Source organism: Pelobates fuscus, chromosome 5 (assembly GCF_036172605.1).
Source record: "Pelobates fuscus isolate aPelFus1 chromosome 5, aPelFus1.pri, whole genome shotgun sequence".
NCBI classification, from domain to species: Eukaryota; Metazoa; Chordata; class Amphibia; order Anura; family Pelobatidae; genus Pelobates; species Pelobates fuscus.
The window spans coordinates 291,353,064-291,371,997 of record NC_086321.1 but is presented as its reverse complement, the minus strand read 5'-3'; the positions used below and the strand labels follow the sequence as shown (position 1 = coordinate 291,371,997).

Here is an 18,934-nt window from a genome sequence, read left to right as displayed (position 1 = left end):
GACTTTGAAGAATAGGCCATATGGGCTACTAAAATATAGCATAAAATAAATATATGTAATATTTACATAGTTTAGCTAAACATCTATTAGTAGAGGGAAGCAGAGTCTCCTACCTATGGTAAGGAGCAAAATGGCAAATTGGAGCAAGCAGGTAAGAATCCAGGCAGGTAGTAAGTTTGAAGTTCAAATTTGCTCTTTAGTCTCCTCCATTTATATATTTCATAATAGGTGTTACTGGGGGGCACTTGGTAGCCTTGAATTAGATTGTGGCCTTTTTTCACTTCCAAGATGGTCGCCATGGCTTCCACTGCCCTACTCAAGTCATTCTCGCGTAAAAACATTTTGCCATGTTTGTCGATCATTACACATGTGTGGGCTGACACTGGACAGTCTGAAAATCCACAGATGGGCTAGCAAGAATCAAAAACTGTAAAACCTTAAGAAAAAACCTAAGGAAGGGTAGGGAAAAGACAGACCAAAGCCCAGGAAGGCTGTCCAACTAAAACAACAAGCCAAAGTAGTAGACAGAATAGCATAACTGGTCATCTTGCCAGAACCTAAAATGATCAATCTGCACAAAGATGAAAAATGTTAAAAAATATACAATAATACATAAATAAATAGACAATGTGTAAAAAGCAAAATAACATATAAAGGTAACATAATTAATAAACATACTGTATATTTATTCCACTGATGGCTAATCATGTGAAAAACATCCCAAGCATTGGCAGAACTAACGTATAGAGGACCCCGCAAGAAGTTTTTGGGCCCCCTCTATCGTACAACGTCCATGATGCTATTCCAGCTGGGGATCTACCATTTTCCCATCCTTGCAGGGTTGTATTTATGAGCAATTTTTGTGCGTTTTGAATGTAAGCATGTTTTTGCATAGAGCATGTGTGTGTATGTATTTGTATGTACTGTTGCCAATGGAATGCAGTGATGTTCACTTGTGTGTAGTATTTGCATTTGAATGTAGGGTTGTGTTTGTGTGTAATGTTGGCTTGTTGGTGTTTGTATATAATTTCAGCATTTAAATACAGGTGTGTGTTTATATGTAATGTTTGCGTTTGAGTGCAGATGTGTGTTTGGATGTAATGTTGACTTATAAATGAGGATGGCTAGCAGCCGAACGCAGAGTACACACGCTTTCGTTTCACTTTCGTCTAAATAATTTATCGACCGCCCATACTTACCCTACGTTCGTCTGTTCTTTCGTACGTTCGTACAGCCGAATATGTTTGCATACGGATTTTTCGTGCAGCCTTTCGTTAGTTTCTACTTAAACAGACTGCAGCTGATTTAGTTATATTCCTCTCGCACGTTCGTTTAGCCGAACGCGGGAGGTTTAAGCATGTATTTTTCTATTTAAGTTATGCATGTACCTCAGTATGGCATTTTACTATAACTAAGCACCCCCCCCCCCACCTATTTTTTTCCCTTCTCTTTTATTTCCTTTTATTAATTATGTATAGCTTGGTTCTACACCACGTATTTAACTAAGTCTGTGTGGCACTATTTCACAGCCCACTGTCACATTTAATTATGAACACAATTTCCCAGGGGAATCTTCTTAAAGGAACAGTTGGCCTATTTACACTTTTATATCAGTAGGCTAACCCACCGTCAACCCTCTAATTTTTCACCCTGCAGTAACTTAATCCACCCCCCTCTCCCCTGTTTCCCAGGCTTATTTCAGTTCAGTAGCTCATATTGCAAATCTCTGTTCCTTAAATAAAACCTTATTCTCTGGTGCCTCATACTTAGAATGCATATGTTTTAGGTTCTACTACTCTTATTCAATCAAATCTTCAGGAAGTGGTATCCAGTTTCACGGTATCAGGTAAAAAGGTTTACCAATTTTACGTTTCTCCTGAGGCCTCATTCAGCCTCCACGACCTTATGCAAAACCCCCCCACCTCCCAAAGTGGGTTCTAAACTTCAAACACACCAGGTCTAAGACGCCTCACCAAGATGCCAACAAATCTCATAAACCTACACAACCGTGCTACTATTATATTAACATGAAATTCCTGTTTATCATTTCTTCATATCATTACTTAGACCTGCGCTATCAACAACCAACAGGCTTCCCGGTCCCTGGCATTCAGTACCAGGTATTTTTTATCTTACTCACTACGATTACGTTCTCTTTAAGGCCTCACTTCGCCTTCGTATCATTCAAAAAAATTCACATCTGTGGGATCCCAGGGGCTTGTCTCTAATTACGGACCAACGTTGAGGTCCCTCAGCTTACACAGGCTTACGTTACAGTATCTCTGATACACACTTACCCATACGTTCTACGTTTTCACACTTGGCACACCAGTGGCCCGCCTCAGGCCCACTAGCATCTCCTTTACCCTTAGGTTTCCGGACCGAGCCCGCTTCCTGCAGAAGCAAATATAAAGACATATCAAAGTCTTCCTGTGCTTTGTCCAAACAAACAGGACTAATACTCAAGGTTAGAGAACTGGCTCCTAGGGTTAGGTTCTGGCCTTCGCTATCAAAGTTACTACCCAGTCCCGCGAGGTCTACACCCCACCTCATACACAGAGGTTCGGCCCCACGACCAAATCATAGTTAGCCACCTCGCTCGCCCTTCTTTTGGGCTATAGCTAGGGCTTCCCAAGTCACGGCCACACGTTTTTGAATCTCTTTACGGTCACCGAGTGGCCACAAAATCCCCTCGGCCCAAATCATAAGTAGAGCCTCTCTCCGCCACTTGGGACTAGCAGGGCCTCACCTGTCACTTGGTCTAGGTAAACTCTTCACCTCGGCACTAGCTAGCAGGCCAGTTCTCTAGAGGTCTCACCTTCACCTCCTCTTCACCCTACTTATCCAAATCATTTTTCCTTTTTCAGATGTCACAAGAACCGATCATCGATCTACCATCGGACAAAATACCCAGCTTGCCAGTCAGGCCTGGGTCTCCGGAGAAATCCCTCACCCCTTCTACCCACAGGTCCCTGAGATACTGGACCATTCCAAAAATCTCAGCAGAGCTCAGACTCAGGGTTATCCCCTTTTCTGCCACTGCCAGGAAGGCCGAACTATACAGTCTCATGACCACACAGGCCAACGTCCCTAGGCCAGTCTTTATTTCACAAAGACTGCCAGCCCACACTTTGGATTCCACACGATCAATCACAGGCTGGCGAAAGTGGAATCGGCTATAGCCACACCAGGTGTCTTGTTGGGCTCGACAAACCTTCCCCTGGTTGTCTCAGTCATACCCACTACATACGTTTCCCCGGCCCACCCTGTCCCAAAGTCCATTAAAAAGGGAATTCTTGAGGGTAAAGACGTTAATTTGATGTCCCTACTGCTGACCTCCCAAACTACGCTCACTAGCAAGACAGACACTTCCACTTCTCACCACCCCCTCACCCCACACACTAGTCAGGGAGATGGGCACAGAGACACGCCGGACAGTCCCATTACATTTCTGGGCAAGGCTCGGGTGTGCAGTGACTTTAATGCAGGGGTATGTAATTTCACGGCATGCGGGGCACTGCACATCTGCTCCATCTGCTTAAGAGCACACACCAAGTCCACTTGCCCAGCCCATCTGTCACCTAAGAAACGCCTGACCGAGGTTAACATTGAAATCCTGGAATACTATCTTCAGTCAAATCCAGCTGGCATCTGGTTGATCATCTGGTGATGGGTTTTTCACAGGAGTTTCACATGGGCCTTATCGCCATCCCCACAGGTACACTCGAATGCCCTAACCTTTTATCCTCTTCCACTTACCCCATTACGGAGGACCACCTTCTGTCCACAAAAATCACAGCCGGTTTCATGATCGTCCCTTTTCTGTCTTCACCTTTCTCATCTTGGCGTACCAATCCCATCGGTAAAGCTACTCACAGATACTCCAACAAAAAACTTTGATTATAGACCTCTCCACACCTCACTCCTCCTCTACTCCCAGTATCAACTCCCTCATTCCCACCACAGAGTTCTCACTACATTACGCTAAAATTGATGACGCCATGCAAGCCATCATATTAGCAGGTAGTGGGGCTTGGTTGAGCAAAACAGAAATAACTAATGCCTTCAAACTACTACCTATTCATTCTTCACCATGGCACTTACACGGTGTTAAATGGAGGGACAGGTATTTTTTCGCCACCCGGCTCACTTTTGGCTCCAGGAGCAGCCCTAAGTTATTCGATATCTTCGCAGAAGCCCTCTGCTGGCTGCTCCTAAATATAATCAGGTGTCCCTATGTCATCCACTATCTAGATGATTTTTTATTGATAGAACCAGGTTCACAATCCCCACAGTATACACTCTGCCACAGCTTTTTTCACGACACTCGGGGTCCCTTTGTCATCAAGCAAAACACTCGGTCCCTCTACCAGGCTTGTTTTCTTGGGCATAGTACTGGACACCGCTACCTTCCAAGCCAGTCTACCACCAGACAAACTGTCCCACATTAGGAACGAGATTGTCCTGTTCCTGCGGAGTGTTACGTGCACTAGGAGGGACCTCCAGTCATTATTGGGGTCCATCAACTTTGCAATGCATATCATTCTGCAGGGGAGGTCTTTTGTCTCCAGGCTTCTCAACTTGCTCCACGGTGTGCCCGTCTCCTGCCCAATTATTTTGGACGATCCAGCTAGGGCAGATTTACACATGTGGAGTAGCTTTTTGGCCGATTGGAATGGGATCTCTTTGCTCATTCACCCACTTTCAGAGCACTCACCTTTGATTCATACAGACGCAGTGGCACATACAGGGTTCGCAGCCATCTACGGCAATCAATGGTTTAGGGACGACTGGCCCACTGAGACGGATGCCTTGCCGGCCTTTAGAGAAACGTCTACTTTATTTGAGATCTACCCAATCGTAGCGGCCGCCCACACATGGGGTCATCTTTGGACCAGCAAAGTAGTTAGATGCTTCTCCGACAACTCCGCAGCCTGCGACATCATTAACAAAGGTCGGTCCTCCTCACTAACAATTATGAGGCTGATTTGCAGGCGGACGTGGCTGGCAGCTACCTCTCACTTCTTTCTAGTCTGTATCCACATTCCTGGTGTCCACAACACAGCAGCCAACGCTCTTTCACGCTCCCAATTTATTAATGTTTTCTTTCAGGCACTCCCCATGGCCCACCACTTTCCATCCAAGATACCACCATTCCATGAGCTAATCTGGGACTAAGCACAATTTCACCACACACAGGTATGCACGCTTCACGCAGGTTCACGACTATTCCATCACTTACGCCAGGGCTTTGTGTATTGTACCATGTCACAAGCAGAAGTTTGCTTGAATTCAAGACTTTTGCAGTTAAAATCATGGTCATTTTTGCCTCTTTCTTTAAACTTACAAACAAAGCATCTTAATTAAAACCTTCTATGCTGTCACTCAGCTGTTACGTCTCCAAAGGCAACCACTCACTATGAGTCCTAATCCATTACTTTACGTCTAACCCTTCCACTGAGCTCGAGCTTCATCCTGTCTCCTCCGCTGGTCTCTTTAGCAAGCGCTACAGCTGCAGCTTAAAACTCTTACACCCCAATCTACATCACTAAGCGATGGGGTCACAAGAAATCATCAGCTCAGTTACATACATACCTCAATCAGAGTAAAGCTCCTTACAAGCTTTCGGTACTCATGCTGTATAAACTTGCAATAAAGTGTGTTTTCCCTGAACCCCTCTTTTATTATAGGCCTACTTGTACGTTGGTTTCGGCACACCTCAACCAACCTTGCTTCTCCTTCTACATTCAATTACGTATTAGAAAATTCCGAGCACAAGTTGGAAGGACATTTGACCTGAATTTGTGGGAGGAGTTATGACCCTATTTAAACCCCTTCCCTCCTACTTACCTTTGTCTTGCAAGCCGTTTGTCCCAACCCACCTACACCCATGTATATTTACAATTCACCTTTGTGGGCTCTCTTTTATTACAGGCCTACTCGTACGTTGGTTTCGGCACACCTCAACCAACCTTGCTTCCCCTTCTACATTCCATTACGTATTAGAAAATTCCGTGCACAAATATACACATATAAACACACACATTCATATACACATTGACATATGCACACACCTTGACACATACACACCATGATACACGCACATACACACTGACACAAACATACACTTTTACACACAGATAAAACATAATTCCCCCCCAAAAAAGTAGAATGAGAAGCACGCAGAGTAGCACTTCTTAATGACAAGCATCAAGCGGTGTTAAATTGCCCAGAAAATGTTTCAATATTTGTAATGAACCACAAACTGTTATGAATGCAGGTGGTAATGAATAATCAACTTGCCAGGGCCCAACTCTATCATAACAGAAGCATCAATTATGAAATATTTTTGTTTAATAACATTTCACATGTCAATGCCAATACATTGGTTTCCTGGAGAACACATATGTCACAAGCTCTGATCCTTTGACGAGAGATTAAAATTCATAGTACCAATAGAACCAGATTTCTTTTTCACACATCTGAAATGCTGAACTTTTCCAGGACCATAATATCTGTAACCAGATCATAGCCTATTGCCAGTTTTCACAGTCTCTGTTTCTTATTATTCACAGTTAAATAATCATCCAAGAAAAGCAGTCTCAAAATACAATGTCCAGACTACATGTATTTTTCTACTTGGAATTTTTGTCCTTAGGGTCTGTTGGTGCTCAGTCACTTTTCGTATCATGATTGTTCATGGTATTCACATTCTATGGCAGCCATGTAACCCCGTTGTCTGACAAATGTTTCCTCTCGTTCCTCTACCTCCATGTACTCCAGTTCATTTTCAAATTCTTTCTCTATGCACTCCATTTCTCTCAGAAACATTTCACCTCCATCAATCTTTTTTTGTGTTGTTGTCATAGGAACTGTGCTCTTTCGTCTTTTCATCACAATATTAATCTCATAGATCAAAACAAATGCCAAAAAGATGATAAAAAGCTAGGAATGAGAATAAAAATAAGCAAGCGTTACAATTATAGATAGGCTCCTTTCAGACTACAATACCGATGTATAACTTAAAGCGGCACTGTCATGCCGAACTTACCTTTCCCTTATTGCTTCCTCTTCTCTCCCTCTCTCAGGATCTGTTCTCCATTTCTTCCTGTCTGCTCTAGTTTTCTTTAAAACATAAGACAAAGTAGAGACTATTTGTCTTATGGAGGTTTCCTATGCCTGACCATCTATGACCAGCGCGGAGCAAAATGTGCTCCATTTCCTGGGGTCAGAGAAATGTTCCCACAATTCTCACATTTCCTCCGTGTTCTTGCGATGCCTGCTTTCCGTATTCCCAAATGCCGGCAAAACGACCAAATTTCCCATTTTCATTTAGGGCCCCCACCCGCCATGAGCGACGGGTGAGTGCCCATTTTTTAGATGGGGGCTTTTTTTTTTTTTACAACAGTGAGCAACCACTGGCTGCTCACTGTTTAGTATACAAACCCCTACTTGCGGCATAGCGAGTTTAATCTAGATTTTATTCTCCCTTATGCTATTATGGGGGTCATATTAACCCCCATAGAGTGAGGGAGGACATGGGGGGCTTAGGAAGTGGCGGGGAGCACTGCTCCCTGCTGCTTCTATTTTTACATATTACCAGGAGGGAGCTGTGCGCCGGTAGCTCCCTCCTTGTAATAAATTAGGTCTTTGTTCATTCGTTTGAAATTTCTATTAATTTATTCTTCTTTCTCACAGCACTATCTAGTATGGGCAGATAACGTGTCCCACAGGAACTTCATCTAACCACACAAAGATGGCAGCCCCCAGGACCTAGGTCCGGGCAGAAAATAAAGATAAGAAAATAGGTAATATGGGGGGTTTAGAGGCATTTGAGGATGACTAGAGGGACAATTAGATGTAGTGGAGTTGCGAGGCAGGGTTAAAAAAAAAAAAACTGGATCCGGCCATGACAGTGCCGCTTTAATTTACAAGGCAAAAATACATGCTTGCTTTTTTATTGATAAAGAGCAAGAGATATCAACAATAAAATAGCTGCAGTCGAAATATGCATGTTATAACATGTACAATCATTCAAGGTCACCGTGAGGTTGTTAGATGTACATTTGGCTTAAAGCATTCTACAAAGTCAAGTGTGTTATAAGGTGACATTGCATATGAATCACAAACACTCTGTACCAATCATGCATATAGTGCTAGGCCCTGACATGGTTTATACAAATAAAAAAACTCAAAATGAAAGATTAAGTGAACTTGTGAGAAAATAATAGAGAATAATGGAAGATAAACAAGGGTTAAAGAATGCCAATTGTGTAGGTAAGTATACTTGAAAAAAAATGCGTCAGTATAGTCATTAATTATGTAGTACGTAAAGCACAGGAGGCTAGTTAGAATATAAGTCAGGATGCCTGGAGAAGCAATTGAGACCCAGCAAGGCGGTGTCTCAGGGGAAGTTAGTGAGGTAGGAGGAGTGTGTTGCATGTGTAATCAAGATGAAGTAGCATGATAGGCTATGCGGTCATATTGCAGTTAGTGGACCAAAAATCTAGCCATGGTTTCCATACTCTCCTGTATTGATGGGCATTGCCGTCTGCCCCCTCGTGCAATTTATCATTGGATCTTGTATCATCTACTCTGTTCACCCACTGTTGTAGAGTTAGAGGTTGAGGTTTTAGGAATCATGTAATTAGAATAATTTCAGAGGAACCGTAGTAGTCTTTGATTACTCATATCTTGAACAAAGTAAAAACTTGCGAAGGTGAATTAGTGATAGGTAGAATAACTTAATGCAATTGAGCACTTGTTTCCAGAATTGCTCTGTAGTGCCTTCTCCTGAATTACAACACCAGTAATTATAACTGATGTTGGGGAAGAGTGTATGTAATATCTGTATAGTACGTTACCAACGAGTGACCCTCTTATAGAATGACTCCCTCTTGATATGGCTAAGTGGTGTGAACATGACCTTCTGGAAAATATGCGACCAGTCTCTTTTTTTGGCAATTCTTGTCGATTCTTTCTGTCAGTTGAATGTGCAGTGTAGCTGCCCATGATTTTTGAAAGGGAGCAAGGACCGCAGCTGAGGACCCCTTCTGAAGCAGACTATAGATTTTGGAGAGTAGCTGTGTTATCCAGCTAGTGGGGTAGCATTATTGTCCAAAGGTAGTTAACGCTTTATGCATAAAATGGGGCCAAATCTTTCTCTTAAGGACTGAAAGAACATGTTTTAAATGCTGTTAATGTAGTGAAATGATGCTGTGTTTATAAGAATGCAACATAATATATATAACGAAGCCACAAGTATATGGTTAGGACAGAGATTAGGGTAAAGTTAGTGTTAGTGGGAGGTCAGGGGAAAGTTGAGGACGTCCTTAGGCGTATGGAGTTTGGGTTATGGGGTATTACAAATTGGGGGTGGGGGGGGCGGCGCTAAGTGTTAAGGAAGACTTCCAGCCTGTAGACTGTAACTCCACTCATTCTCAACCAGTCAAAACTAACCTTAATTACCCCATAACCATACACCCTCTAACCCTAAGTACTCTAAGCCTACTACATAGGATATACTATTGCATCCTGTGTAACCAGGTACAACAGTTTATTTGTTGCTTAATTTACTTTATCTGTGAAAATGGACAGTCTATAGGTGTCTGGGATATATGTCAAACCAATTGAAATTTAGTTTTAACTCTTAAAAATGAGACAGTGCCAGAGAGGCCTGGCATTGTAGCCCTTATAGCTTGTAGTGGTTATGGAGTGGTTATGGAGTCCGGTGTATTTTGTTCTCATGCTTATAGATATTACATAGTTACATAATTAGATAACTGAAAAGAGACCTGCGTCCATCAAGTTCAGCCTCCTCAAATATGTTTTTGCTGTTGATCCAAAAGAAGGCAAAAAACCCAGTCTGAAGCGCTTCCAATTTTGCAACAAACTAGGAAAAAATTTCTTCTTGACCCCAAAATGGCAGTTAGATATCTCCTTGGATCAAGCAGCTATTACCCCACTAATTAGAAATTATATCCCTTTGTGTTATGTTTTTGCAAGTATTTATCCAATTGCTGTTTAAACACCTGTATAGACTCTGATAAAACCACCTCTTCAGGAAGATAATTCCATATCCTTATTGCTCTTACTGTAAAAAAAAACATTTTCTTTGCCTTAGATGAAATCTCCTTTCTTCCAGCCTAAATGCGTGACCTTGTGTCCTATGTATAGCCCTGTTTATGAATAGATTTCCAGATAAAGGTTTGTACTGGCCCCGAATATATTCCAAACTAAAGAGATTTACATGTTTAAACCTTTCTTCGTAACTAAAATGCTCCTTTCCTTTTATCAATTTTGTAGCTCATCTATGCACTTTTTCTAGTGCCATGATATCCTTATTTAGAACAGGTGCCCAAAATTGCGCAGCATATTCAAGGTGTGGTCTTACCAGCAATTTATAATGAGGCAAAATTAGATTTTCATCCTGAGAATTTATGCCCCTATTTATACATGACAAAACCTTACTGGTCTTAGCAACTGCACATTGACATTGCATATTGCTGCCTAATTTGTTGTCTATAACAATTCCCAAATACTTCTTGTGTGTGGTTATCCCTAATTCACTACCATTTAGGGTGTAAGTTGCCTGTGCATTCTTGACCCCCGAAGTGCATAACTTTGCATTTCTCTACATTAAATTTCATCTGCCATTTTAGTGCCCAGTCCCCCAATCTATCTACACCCTCTGCAGTAAAGCAATATCCTGTTCACATTTTATTAGGTAGTGTGGTGAAAGTGACCTCGCCACTGGCTTTTGGAGAACTTGTTTGCCAGCCTCCTACCCTGTGACTATGGCCTCTGTGTTAAAAAACACAAATTGTGCCTCTTGGACTAATAACAGGCTCTGTTCGTGCAATTGGGGCTATATGAATCATTTGCCGAACAGCGGCACAAACCAGAGACCACCCTGGAGCTTTTTAAGTTTAATTGATACATGGTTGCAATTCCCACCTCTGTGGTCTAAGTGTTCACCTGGGTGGCCGCAATTCCAATAGACTACCACAAGGTGGCGGCCAGCTTGTTCACATGGACCAAAACCGCGAATAGACTTCAGGGGGACTATGTAGCGAATGCCCTGGTACCAGGGACAGATTAAGAGCCAAGTGGGCCAGGTGCTGACAGTTATGATGGGGCCTAATTACAGAATCTTATCGACCAAAAACACTAAAACAGTCATACCTCCCAAGCGTCGTATCTGATGGAGATGGTGTTGGAGGGAAACTCAAAGGATGCAGCTATAAGAAAACACATACTCTATGCTAATCTCTCTAATTTATGCTTTCATCTTTCAAGTAAACCGATACCCAATAACAGCAGTGTCCAGTGAAGCGGGATGTCAATGGGTGGGGTAAAAGGGTGGGCCACGGATGCGAATCACGTGACCAGAACTGCCAAAAGGGCCAAACATGCCCAAAAAGGGGGCATGTCTGTCCAAAGAATTGGAAGGCCAGCCTGGCATCAGTGTCCCTATGTATCACAGTGTCAGTGTCCCCATGTCGCCCAGTCCCCTACTCTCCCAATGTTTCAGTGTTCTCATTTCTCCCAGTGTCCCCATGTCTCAATGTGTCCCGTGTCACTAGGATACTAGGGGACACTGAGAGACATGGGGACACAGTGAGACATGAGGACATTGAGAGCCACGGGGACACAGATGCTTGGGACACTGGGAGACATGGGGGTACTGAGACACTTGGGGACACTGGGAGATATGGGGGCACTTGATGATACAGACATGGAGACTCTGGGAGACATAGAGACACTGAGACATTTGAGGACACAGAGACATGGGGACACTGAGACATTTGGGGACACTATACCACTAGGGCCACCAGGGATGGAATCTCCCCCCTCCCTGGACAAAGGTAAGCAGGGAGGGGGGAAACAATTTAATTAAATGTAATTTTGTTTTTAAAAAATTATGCGAAAATGCCCCTTCCTCCCCCTCCCTCTCCCCCTCCCCCCAGATTGCACATTTACACAAACACACACTCTCTACATACACGGACACAACACACACACTACATACACTGACACAACACACACACACACTACATACACTAACACAACACACACTACATACACTGACACAACACACACACACACTACATACACTGACACAACACACACACTACATACACTAACACAACACACACACACTGCATACACTGACACAACACACACACACACTACATACACTAACACAACACACACACACTATATACACTGCCACAACACACACACACACTACATACACTAACACAACACACACTCTGCATACACTGACACAACACACACACTGCATACACTAACACAACACACACTGCATACTCTAACACAGCACACACTGCATACACTAACACAACACACACTCTGCATACACTAACACAACACACTCTGCATACACCAACACAATACACACTGCATACACTGACAACACACACTGCATACACTAACACAACACACACACTGCATACACCAACACAACACACACTGCATACACTAACACAATACACACACTGCATACACTAACACAACACACACTCTGCATACACTGACACAATACACACGCCATACACTAACACAACACACACTCTGCATACACTAACACAACACACACTGCATACACTAACACAACACACACTCTGCATACACTGACACAACACACACTGCATACACTAATACAACACTTACTGCATACACTAACACACACACTGCATACACTAATACAACACACACACTGCATACACTAACACACACACTGCATACACTAACACAACACACACACTGTACACACTAATACAACACACACTGCATACACTAATACATTAATACAATACACACACTGCATTATCTAATACAACATGCACTCTGCATACACTACACACTAACACACTCACTGCATCCACTATACTGACACACACTCTGCAATCGCTACACATTAACACACTCTGCATTAACTACACTAACACACTCTGCATTCACTACACACTAACACACTCTCTGCATTCACTACACATTAACACACTCTCTGCATTCACTACACATTAACACTCTGCATTCACTACACTAACACACACTCTGCATCCGCTACACACTAACACACTCTCTGCATTCACTACACATTAACACACTCTCTGCATTCACTACACTAACACACTCTCTGCATTCACTACAAATTTACACACACACTACATTTATTACACTGACACACTCTGCATTCACTACACCCTAACACACACTCTGCATTTATTACACACTAACACTCTGCATTCACTAAACTATGCACAGACTCTGGATTCACTATACTGACACACACTCTGCATTCACTACACTAACATACACTCTGCATCAACTTCACTTTAGTGAATAAACCTGATTGTATATATTGGATATACAGTAAGCAACATGTGTGTGAGAGTCTAAATACAGAGACTCACTTGTACAAAGAGCTGAAAAATTATTGTGGCAAACTGCATGCTTTTGTGAATATCCACTGCTAGGGAAGTTCTGAAGATTGGCTCCCAGGAAGTCTGCAGTACCACGGGAGCTTTATAAATAAAACAAGATTTTTTTTTTTAATTCAAGGAGACTGGAACAGGAAGAGGCCAGAGTTCGTCCAAATGTTGGGGCACACAGATCAGAACCAAAGTTCTGAAATCCAGAAATCCAGTATGACAAGAGGGATGAAGCCCATGGAACAACGCAGTGGGAGGAGTGGGCCTTGACAGAGCCAGGGAGTGGGCAGGTGCTAGTGTTTGGGGGTTGGGTTAGGGTAATGGTGCTTGGGGGTGGAGACAGGGAGTATAAAGAGCAGCCATTTTAGAATAGGGGCCATTTTAACCAGAGCCTCTCTTACCTGTAAATTGTGTCAGGTCGGCGAGGTTCTTTTTCTTTCTCGTTTCTGCAGGATTATGGCGTCGTTAGAAGAGATCCTGGATGGTGTTCGGGCAGCTGTGAAGGACAGAGGGCTGGATTGGCTTCATCAGCAGTTGGGGGCTACCGGGCCTGCTCCCGCGGTACCGGCCCGTCGACCGACGAGGAGGACAAGACCACCCCAGCGTTTGAGCCCGGGCGCTGGGCCCGCAGCGCGGCGGAGGAGGAGCCCTTCAGCGGGACGTGAAGTGACCGACGGTCCGGGTGAGGCCCGGTCAGCAGAGCCAGGCAGGCGCACGGCTCGCTCCGGCGGCCGCGGCAGCGGCCTGGCAAGGACGCCCGTAAAGCGCACTATGGCGGAGGGATACAAGCCACGCGGTTCCGCGGCTGGCAGGAGAAACGGTCCGGGTGGATCTCGGAAGACGGCCGGGACGGAGGCCGGGTCGGCTGGAGGTCATGTGAGCGGCGGCTCGAAGCAGACACGTCCCGGTGAGTCAGCCACTAGTGACAGTGCTGGAGGGCAGGGGAGTAATGATGATGGAGGGTATGTAACGGCCCCTCAGGCGTTAGGGGGAGGCTGGGACAGCGGTGTCATGGCAGGAACGTCTCAGACAGGGGCAGGACAAGGAGACATCTGCAGGGACAGGGGGACTTCACAGGAAGCAAGTGGGTCCGGGCACACGGCAATCTGCCAGGATAGTGATGCTGAATCTGGGATGGGGCGGACGGCTGAAGAGAGGCCAGGCTCAGCACTGACAGATTGGAGGCGGAGTGCTCCTCCAATTAAGTCAGTTAAGGATGGCAGCAGTAGGCGAGAGGGCCCATCTGGCCGCTCTCAGGGGCAGCTTCATGACATGGAGGCCGCAGGGAGCGGGTGGGGAGAAGAACGACGCTTCTCTAGTGTCAGGCGCAGCGGCACGAGGAGCAGAACAGGGAGTTCAAGAAGCAGGGAAAGGTCCCCAGCGCGGAGCGGGTGCAGCGTAGCAGGCTCCTGTTGCAGGAGGCGCAATTCCAGGGATGGCGAAAGGAGGAGTCAGCGTAGAAGATCAGGTTCACCAGGAGAGAGGTTCAGTGATCAGAGGAGGGGAGCACCTCGCGAGGGCAGTTGCCCTGCGAGACGAAGCGTTGCTAAGGTTGACTGGGAGGAACGTAGGGAAGAAAGGCGGGTAAGGACGGCTCAGGACAGACTACCCAGGTTTCCTTCTCCCTACAGGTCCCAGAGCAATACACCTACGATCTCGAGGCGAGTCCAGGCGGATGGGAGTCGGCATCAACGGGATTCTCCGGTGCCTGGAAAGGTGGACGGAAGGACGGCGCCTCTGCAGCCAGCTGCGGCCAGAGGTTCGAGCGGTGAGTTCCCACACACACGACACCCTGATCAGTTGTTATGTGATTTAAGGACACTTTTAGAGTCTTGGTCTGGGACTGAGGGGTCGCCTGCGCATTTCGGGAAGGTGTGGGCACAAGAGAGTAGTCGGGACCCGGCGGCTGGGCTCGGGGGGGACGCGATTGTCCGCGCCCGGCGGAGGTGAGTCAGGCGCCGTGGCTGAGTCGTCGGGGTTAGAAGGAGGGGGCGAGGAGCGTGAAGTAGGGTGCGGTGATGTCCCGGATGCGGCGCGGCAAAACGTGCACGTGTCCTTCGCGGGCCCCCTCGGATGTCATTTAAAAGCGGAGGTGAAGGATAAGATATGGAAAGGTGAGTTTGGGGAGATATTTTCCCTCCTTCCCCTGGAGGAGTTCTTGGACTTGAAGGAGGAGGATAAGAAGGATGCCAAAAAGGAGGAGGAGGAAAAAAGGCGGAGGTATCGCAAGATACCAAAGACTTTCGGGAATTGGTTGAGGGCCTTCTGCATTCTGGCTAGTGTCATCGGGGAGAAGGCTCCGGGGCGTTGCTCATAACTCTTTTGTTATTTAGATGGGATAGGAGACGCGTACCGAACCTACGGAGGCTTGGCTTGGTGGAGGTACGACGAACAGTTTCTGTGGCAAACCTAGCCACTTCTGGACTATAGTTACTAAAGGTTGTCCGTAGGCTGAATGTGTACTGTATATCTTGAACTGTGTATGTAATGTATTATGGCCGTTCGCATGCTGGCCGCCGTACGCTACCAGCATGCAAACCTTTCGTTCGCCGAAACACGGCTATCCGGGCCGTTCGCCAGACGAATGCGGGCTCCCCAGGTAGACCACACACTCACAAGTCGTGTGGCACCAATTAACCGATTGCAACAATGTTGCAAACGGTAATTATAGGCTCTCCTAGGTGGCCGTCGTTCGGCTACCGACCATGCGGCGGTCGGCCATCTTGGATCCTTCGTCTCTGCAGCGGTGTTCGGTCGTCGAGAGCCTGGAACTGAAAACGGCTACTCAATGATCCGAACACCGCTGGACTTCCAGAGTGTTCGGGAGCTCCGCGTTCGTCACATTCTGTTCCCCATCGATGTTCGGTAGTTTAAAACCGAACTCGATGGTTAAATGTATTTGGTGCGGCGTTCGGTTAGTTTAGCTGGGATCGGAGCGGTATTCTCACTAAATGTGCCCGCCGACCCCAGCTATCTACCGAACGGTCATTCGTATAAAAGCGAGTAAAATTGTGTAAAATATGGATTTCTGTATAAATTGCCAGTTTTGCTGCATGAGGAGATAATCCACTTAATCGTCCATTTTAGTGGGAGTATCCCTCTCGTGCAGCAATGCCTGTTGGGATAATCATACTGCCTGATGGGAGAAATCCCCTGTAACATCTGTAAGGAAACCCCTTGCAAGGGGAACTGCATAAATATGGAAGTCTGTGAATAAAGCAAGACTCCCAAACTGTGTTTCGTCCGGTTATTGGGAGGATTGGGAATATTGCCGTGCTTTCTATTCTGACTGTGGATTACCTAAGATACCAACGGAGATCGTGGACTATAATACTGCATTCCGTTACAATTGGTGGCAAGCGACGGGATCCGAACCTTACAGCCGAAAAGCAGCGTTCGTGTAAACGGAAACTACCGAACAAGGAAAGCAAGGGCAATTCGTATGGAGATTGATTATACCGTACTGAAACGACAGACTTTAAAGGAACTACTGGAAGCCAGGGGTAAGATAGCCAGCAACAAATCTAAAGCTGTGCTGATCGCTGAGCTGATGGAGGGAGACAGAGCCCGCAGCGCTACACCTCCACCAGCCATGGAAGAGACCCCATACCAGAGAGAGCTGAGAACCAGGATGGAATTCCTACCACAGCCAGTACCCATGGAAATAATGACCGTGCTGATGTCAGATGTGCATGATTATCTGATGGCAAACCGCACACCAGAGACACCACCTAGGGCAGAGTCTGTTACTGCCTCCATATACGGACAGGTAAAACCCAAAGTCCCACATCACGCATTTAAAGTGTTTTGTGAAGAAAAGGACGAGATCGACGGGTATTTACAGGATTTCGAGAGGCTGTGTGATTTGCACGACTTGGAACCCGCAGTATGGGTACCCCTACTGGCAGGCAAATTATCGGGTAGGGCAGCCGAAGCCTACCGCGCTGTGCCCCGAGAGGACAGCAAAGATTACCCTAAAGTAAAGAGGGCGATCTTGGAGAGGTATGCCATTACCCCAGATGCGTACCGGCGCAAGTTCAGGGGCTTGCGCAAACCTGAGAAGGATTCACATGCAGAGTGGGCACATAAGCTGGACCAAGCTTCACAAGGCTGGATACAAGCCAGCAACGCTACCAATATGGAAGAATTGCGGCAGTTGATGCTGCTGGAGCAATTCTTTAATGGCTTGTCCCCAGAAGCACAAGAATGGGTGAGAGATCGGAAACCACTCACCCTAACCGAAGCAGCTAGATTAGCGGATCAGCATTTTGATGCCAGGAGGCATCACGGACTTCAAAATAAGACTCTCCCTCGGATTACCGGGCCACCCAATAACTTTTCTCCTACCGGCCCCACAGTAACCCTGTCCAGGCCAACACTAAATAACCCACCACCCCCCTCTCGATACAATGGCCGGGCTAACATCCAATGTCACACCTGCAAGCAGTGGGGACATATTTCTCGTGAGTGTACGCAAAACCGGAGCCGACAAGCATGGAACCAGGTGCAACAAAACTTAACACCAAGGGCTGCTGCGCATCACTATCAGGTAGCACCAGCCACCCAGGAAATGCTGAGCGCTCAAACCGAGGAACCTCTAGGAGTACTCCACGAGGTAATGTCGGTCCGAGCCACCGACAACCGACAACATAATCGGCAGCTAGTGACCCTGGAGGGGAAGGAGGTACAAGGGCTCCGAGATTCGGGAGCCACTCTAACTTTGGTTGCACCGCATTTGGTACCAGGCGCAACTCACACTGGGGGATCAGTGGCAGTACGGGTGGCAGGGGGAGCAGTATACCGGCTACCCACTGCCAAGGTACATTTGAATTGGGGTGTGGGAGAGGGAACTGTGGAAGTGGGGCTTATGCAAAATTTACCCGCAGATGTTGTACTGGGGAATGACTTGGGCCAGATGACGTCTGCTTTTATACCCCAGGCTCCATACCAGGAGGCCCATCCCGTGACTACACGACAGCAGGCTCGCACCACGGCTACACCGATACACTCTGAGGCTCAGGTAAGAGACCATGAACCCCACCCGACTCCCACGTCCTGGGATACCCCGACTACCTTTGCGACCGAAGTACAGACAGACCCCACCCTACAAGTATATAGGGACCGGGCACACGCTGACCAGGCAGGGCTAGAGGGGGAGCGGTACACGTGGGAGAAAGGGTTATTATACCGTGTCACGGCAAAAGAAGTGGGGGGGTCGGTCACCCTGACCAACAAACAGTTAGTGGCACCACAGAAATATAGGCAGGAGCTACTTAGAATCGCTCATGATATTCCCTTGTCAGGACACCTAGGGATGACCCGCACCCGATATCGCTTAACGCATGCTTTTTTCTGGCCCGGAATTTCTCAGGACGTGCGACAGTATTGCACCTCCTGCGACGTCTGCCAGCGAGTAGGTAAACGAGGGGACCGCCACAAAGCCAAGCTCTGTCCCCTACCCATTATTACAGAGC

At 46.2% G+C, this 18,934-nt stretch overlaps 1 protein-coding gene across 2 annotated transcripts in view; it reads right to left on the bottom strand.

The window, feature by feature from the left end:
- Positions 1 to 6,119: 6,119 nt before the first annotated feature.
- LOC134611501 (tetraspanin-33-like) overlaps positions 6,120 to 18,934 on the bottom strand; it is a 51,985-nt gene continuing 39,170 nt past the window's right edge. For both annotated transcript variants that reach the window (XM_063455426.1, XM_063455427.1), the window contains one exon: positions 6,120 to 6,945. In XM_063455426.1, coding sequence (XP_063311496.1) covers positions 6,688 to 6,945 — 258 coding nt within the window. In that variant the 3' untranslated portion in view covers positions 6,120 to 6,687. The remainder of the gene's footprint in view (positions 6,946 to 18,934) is intronic.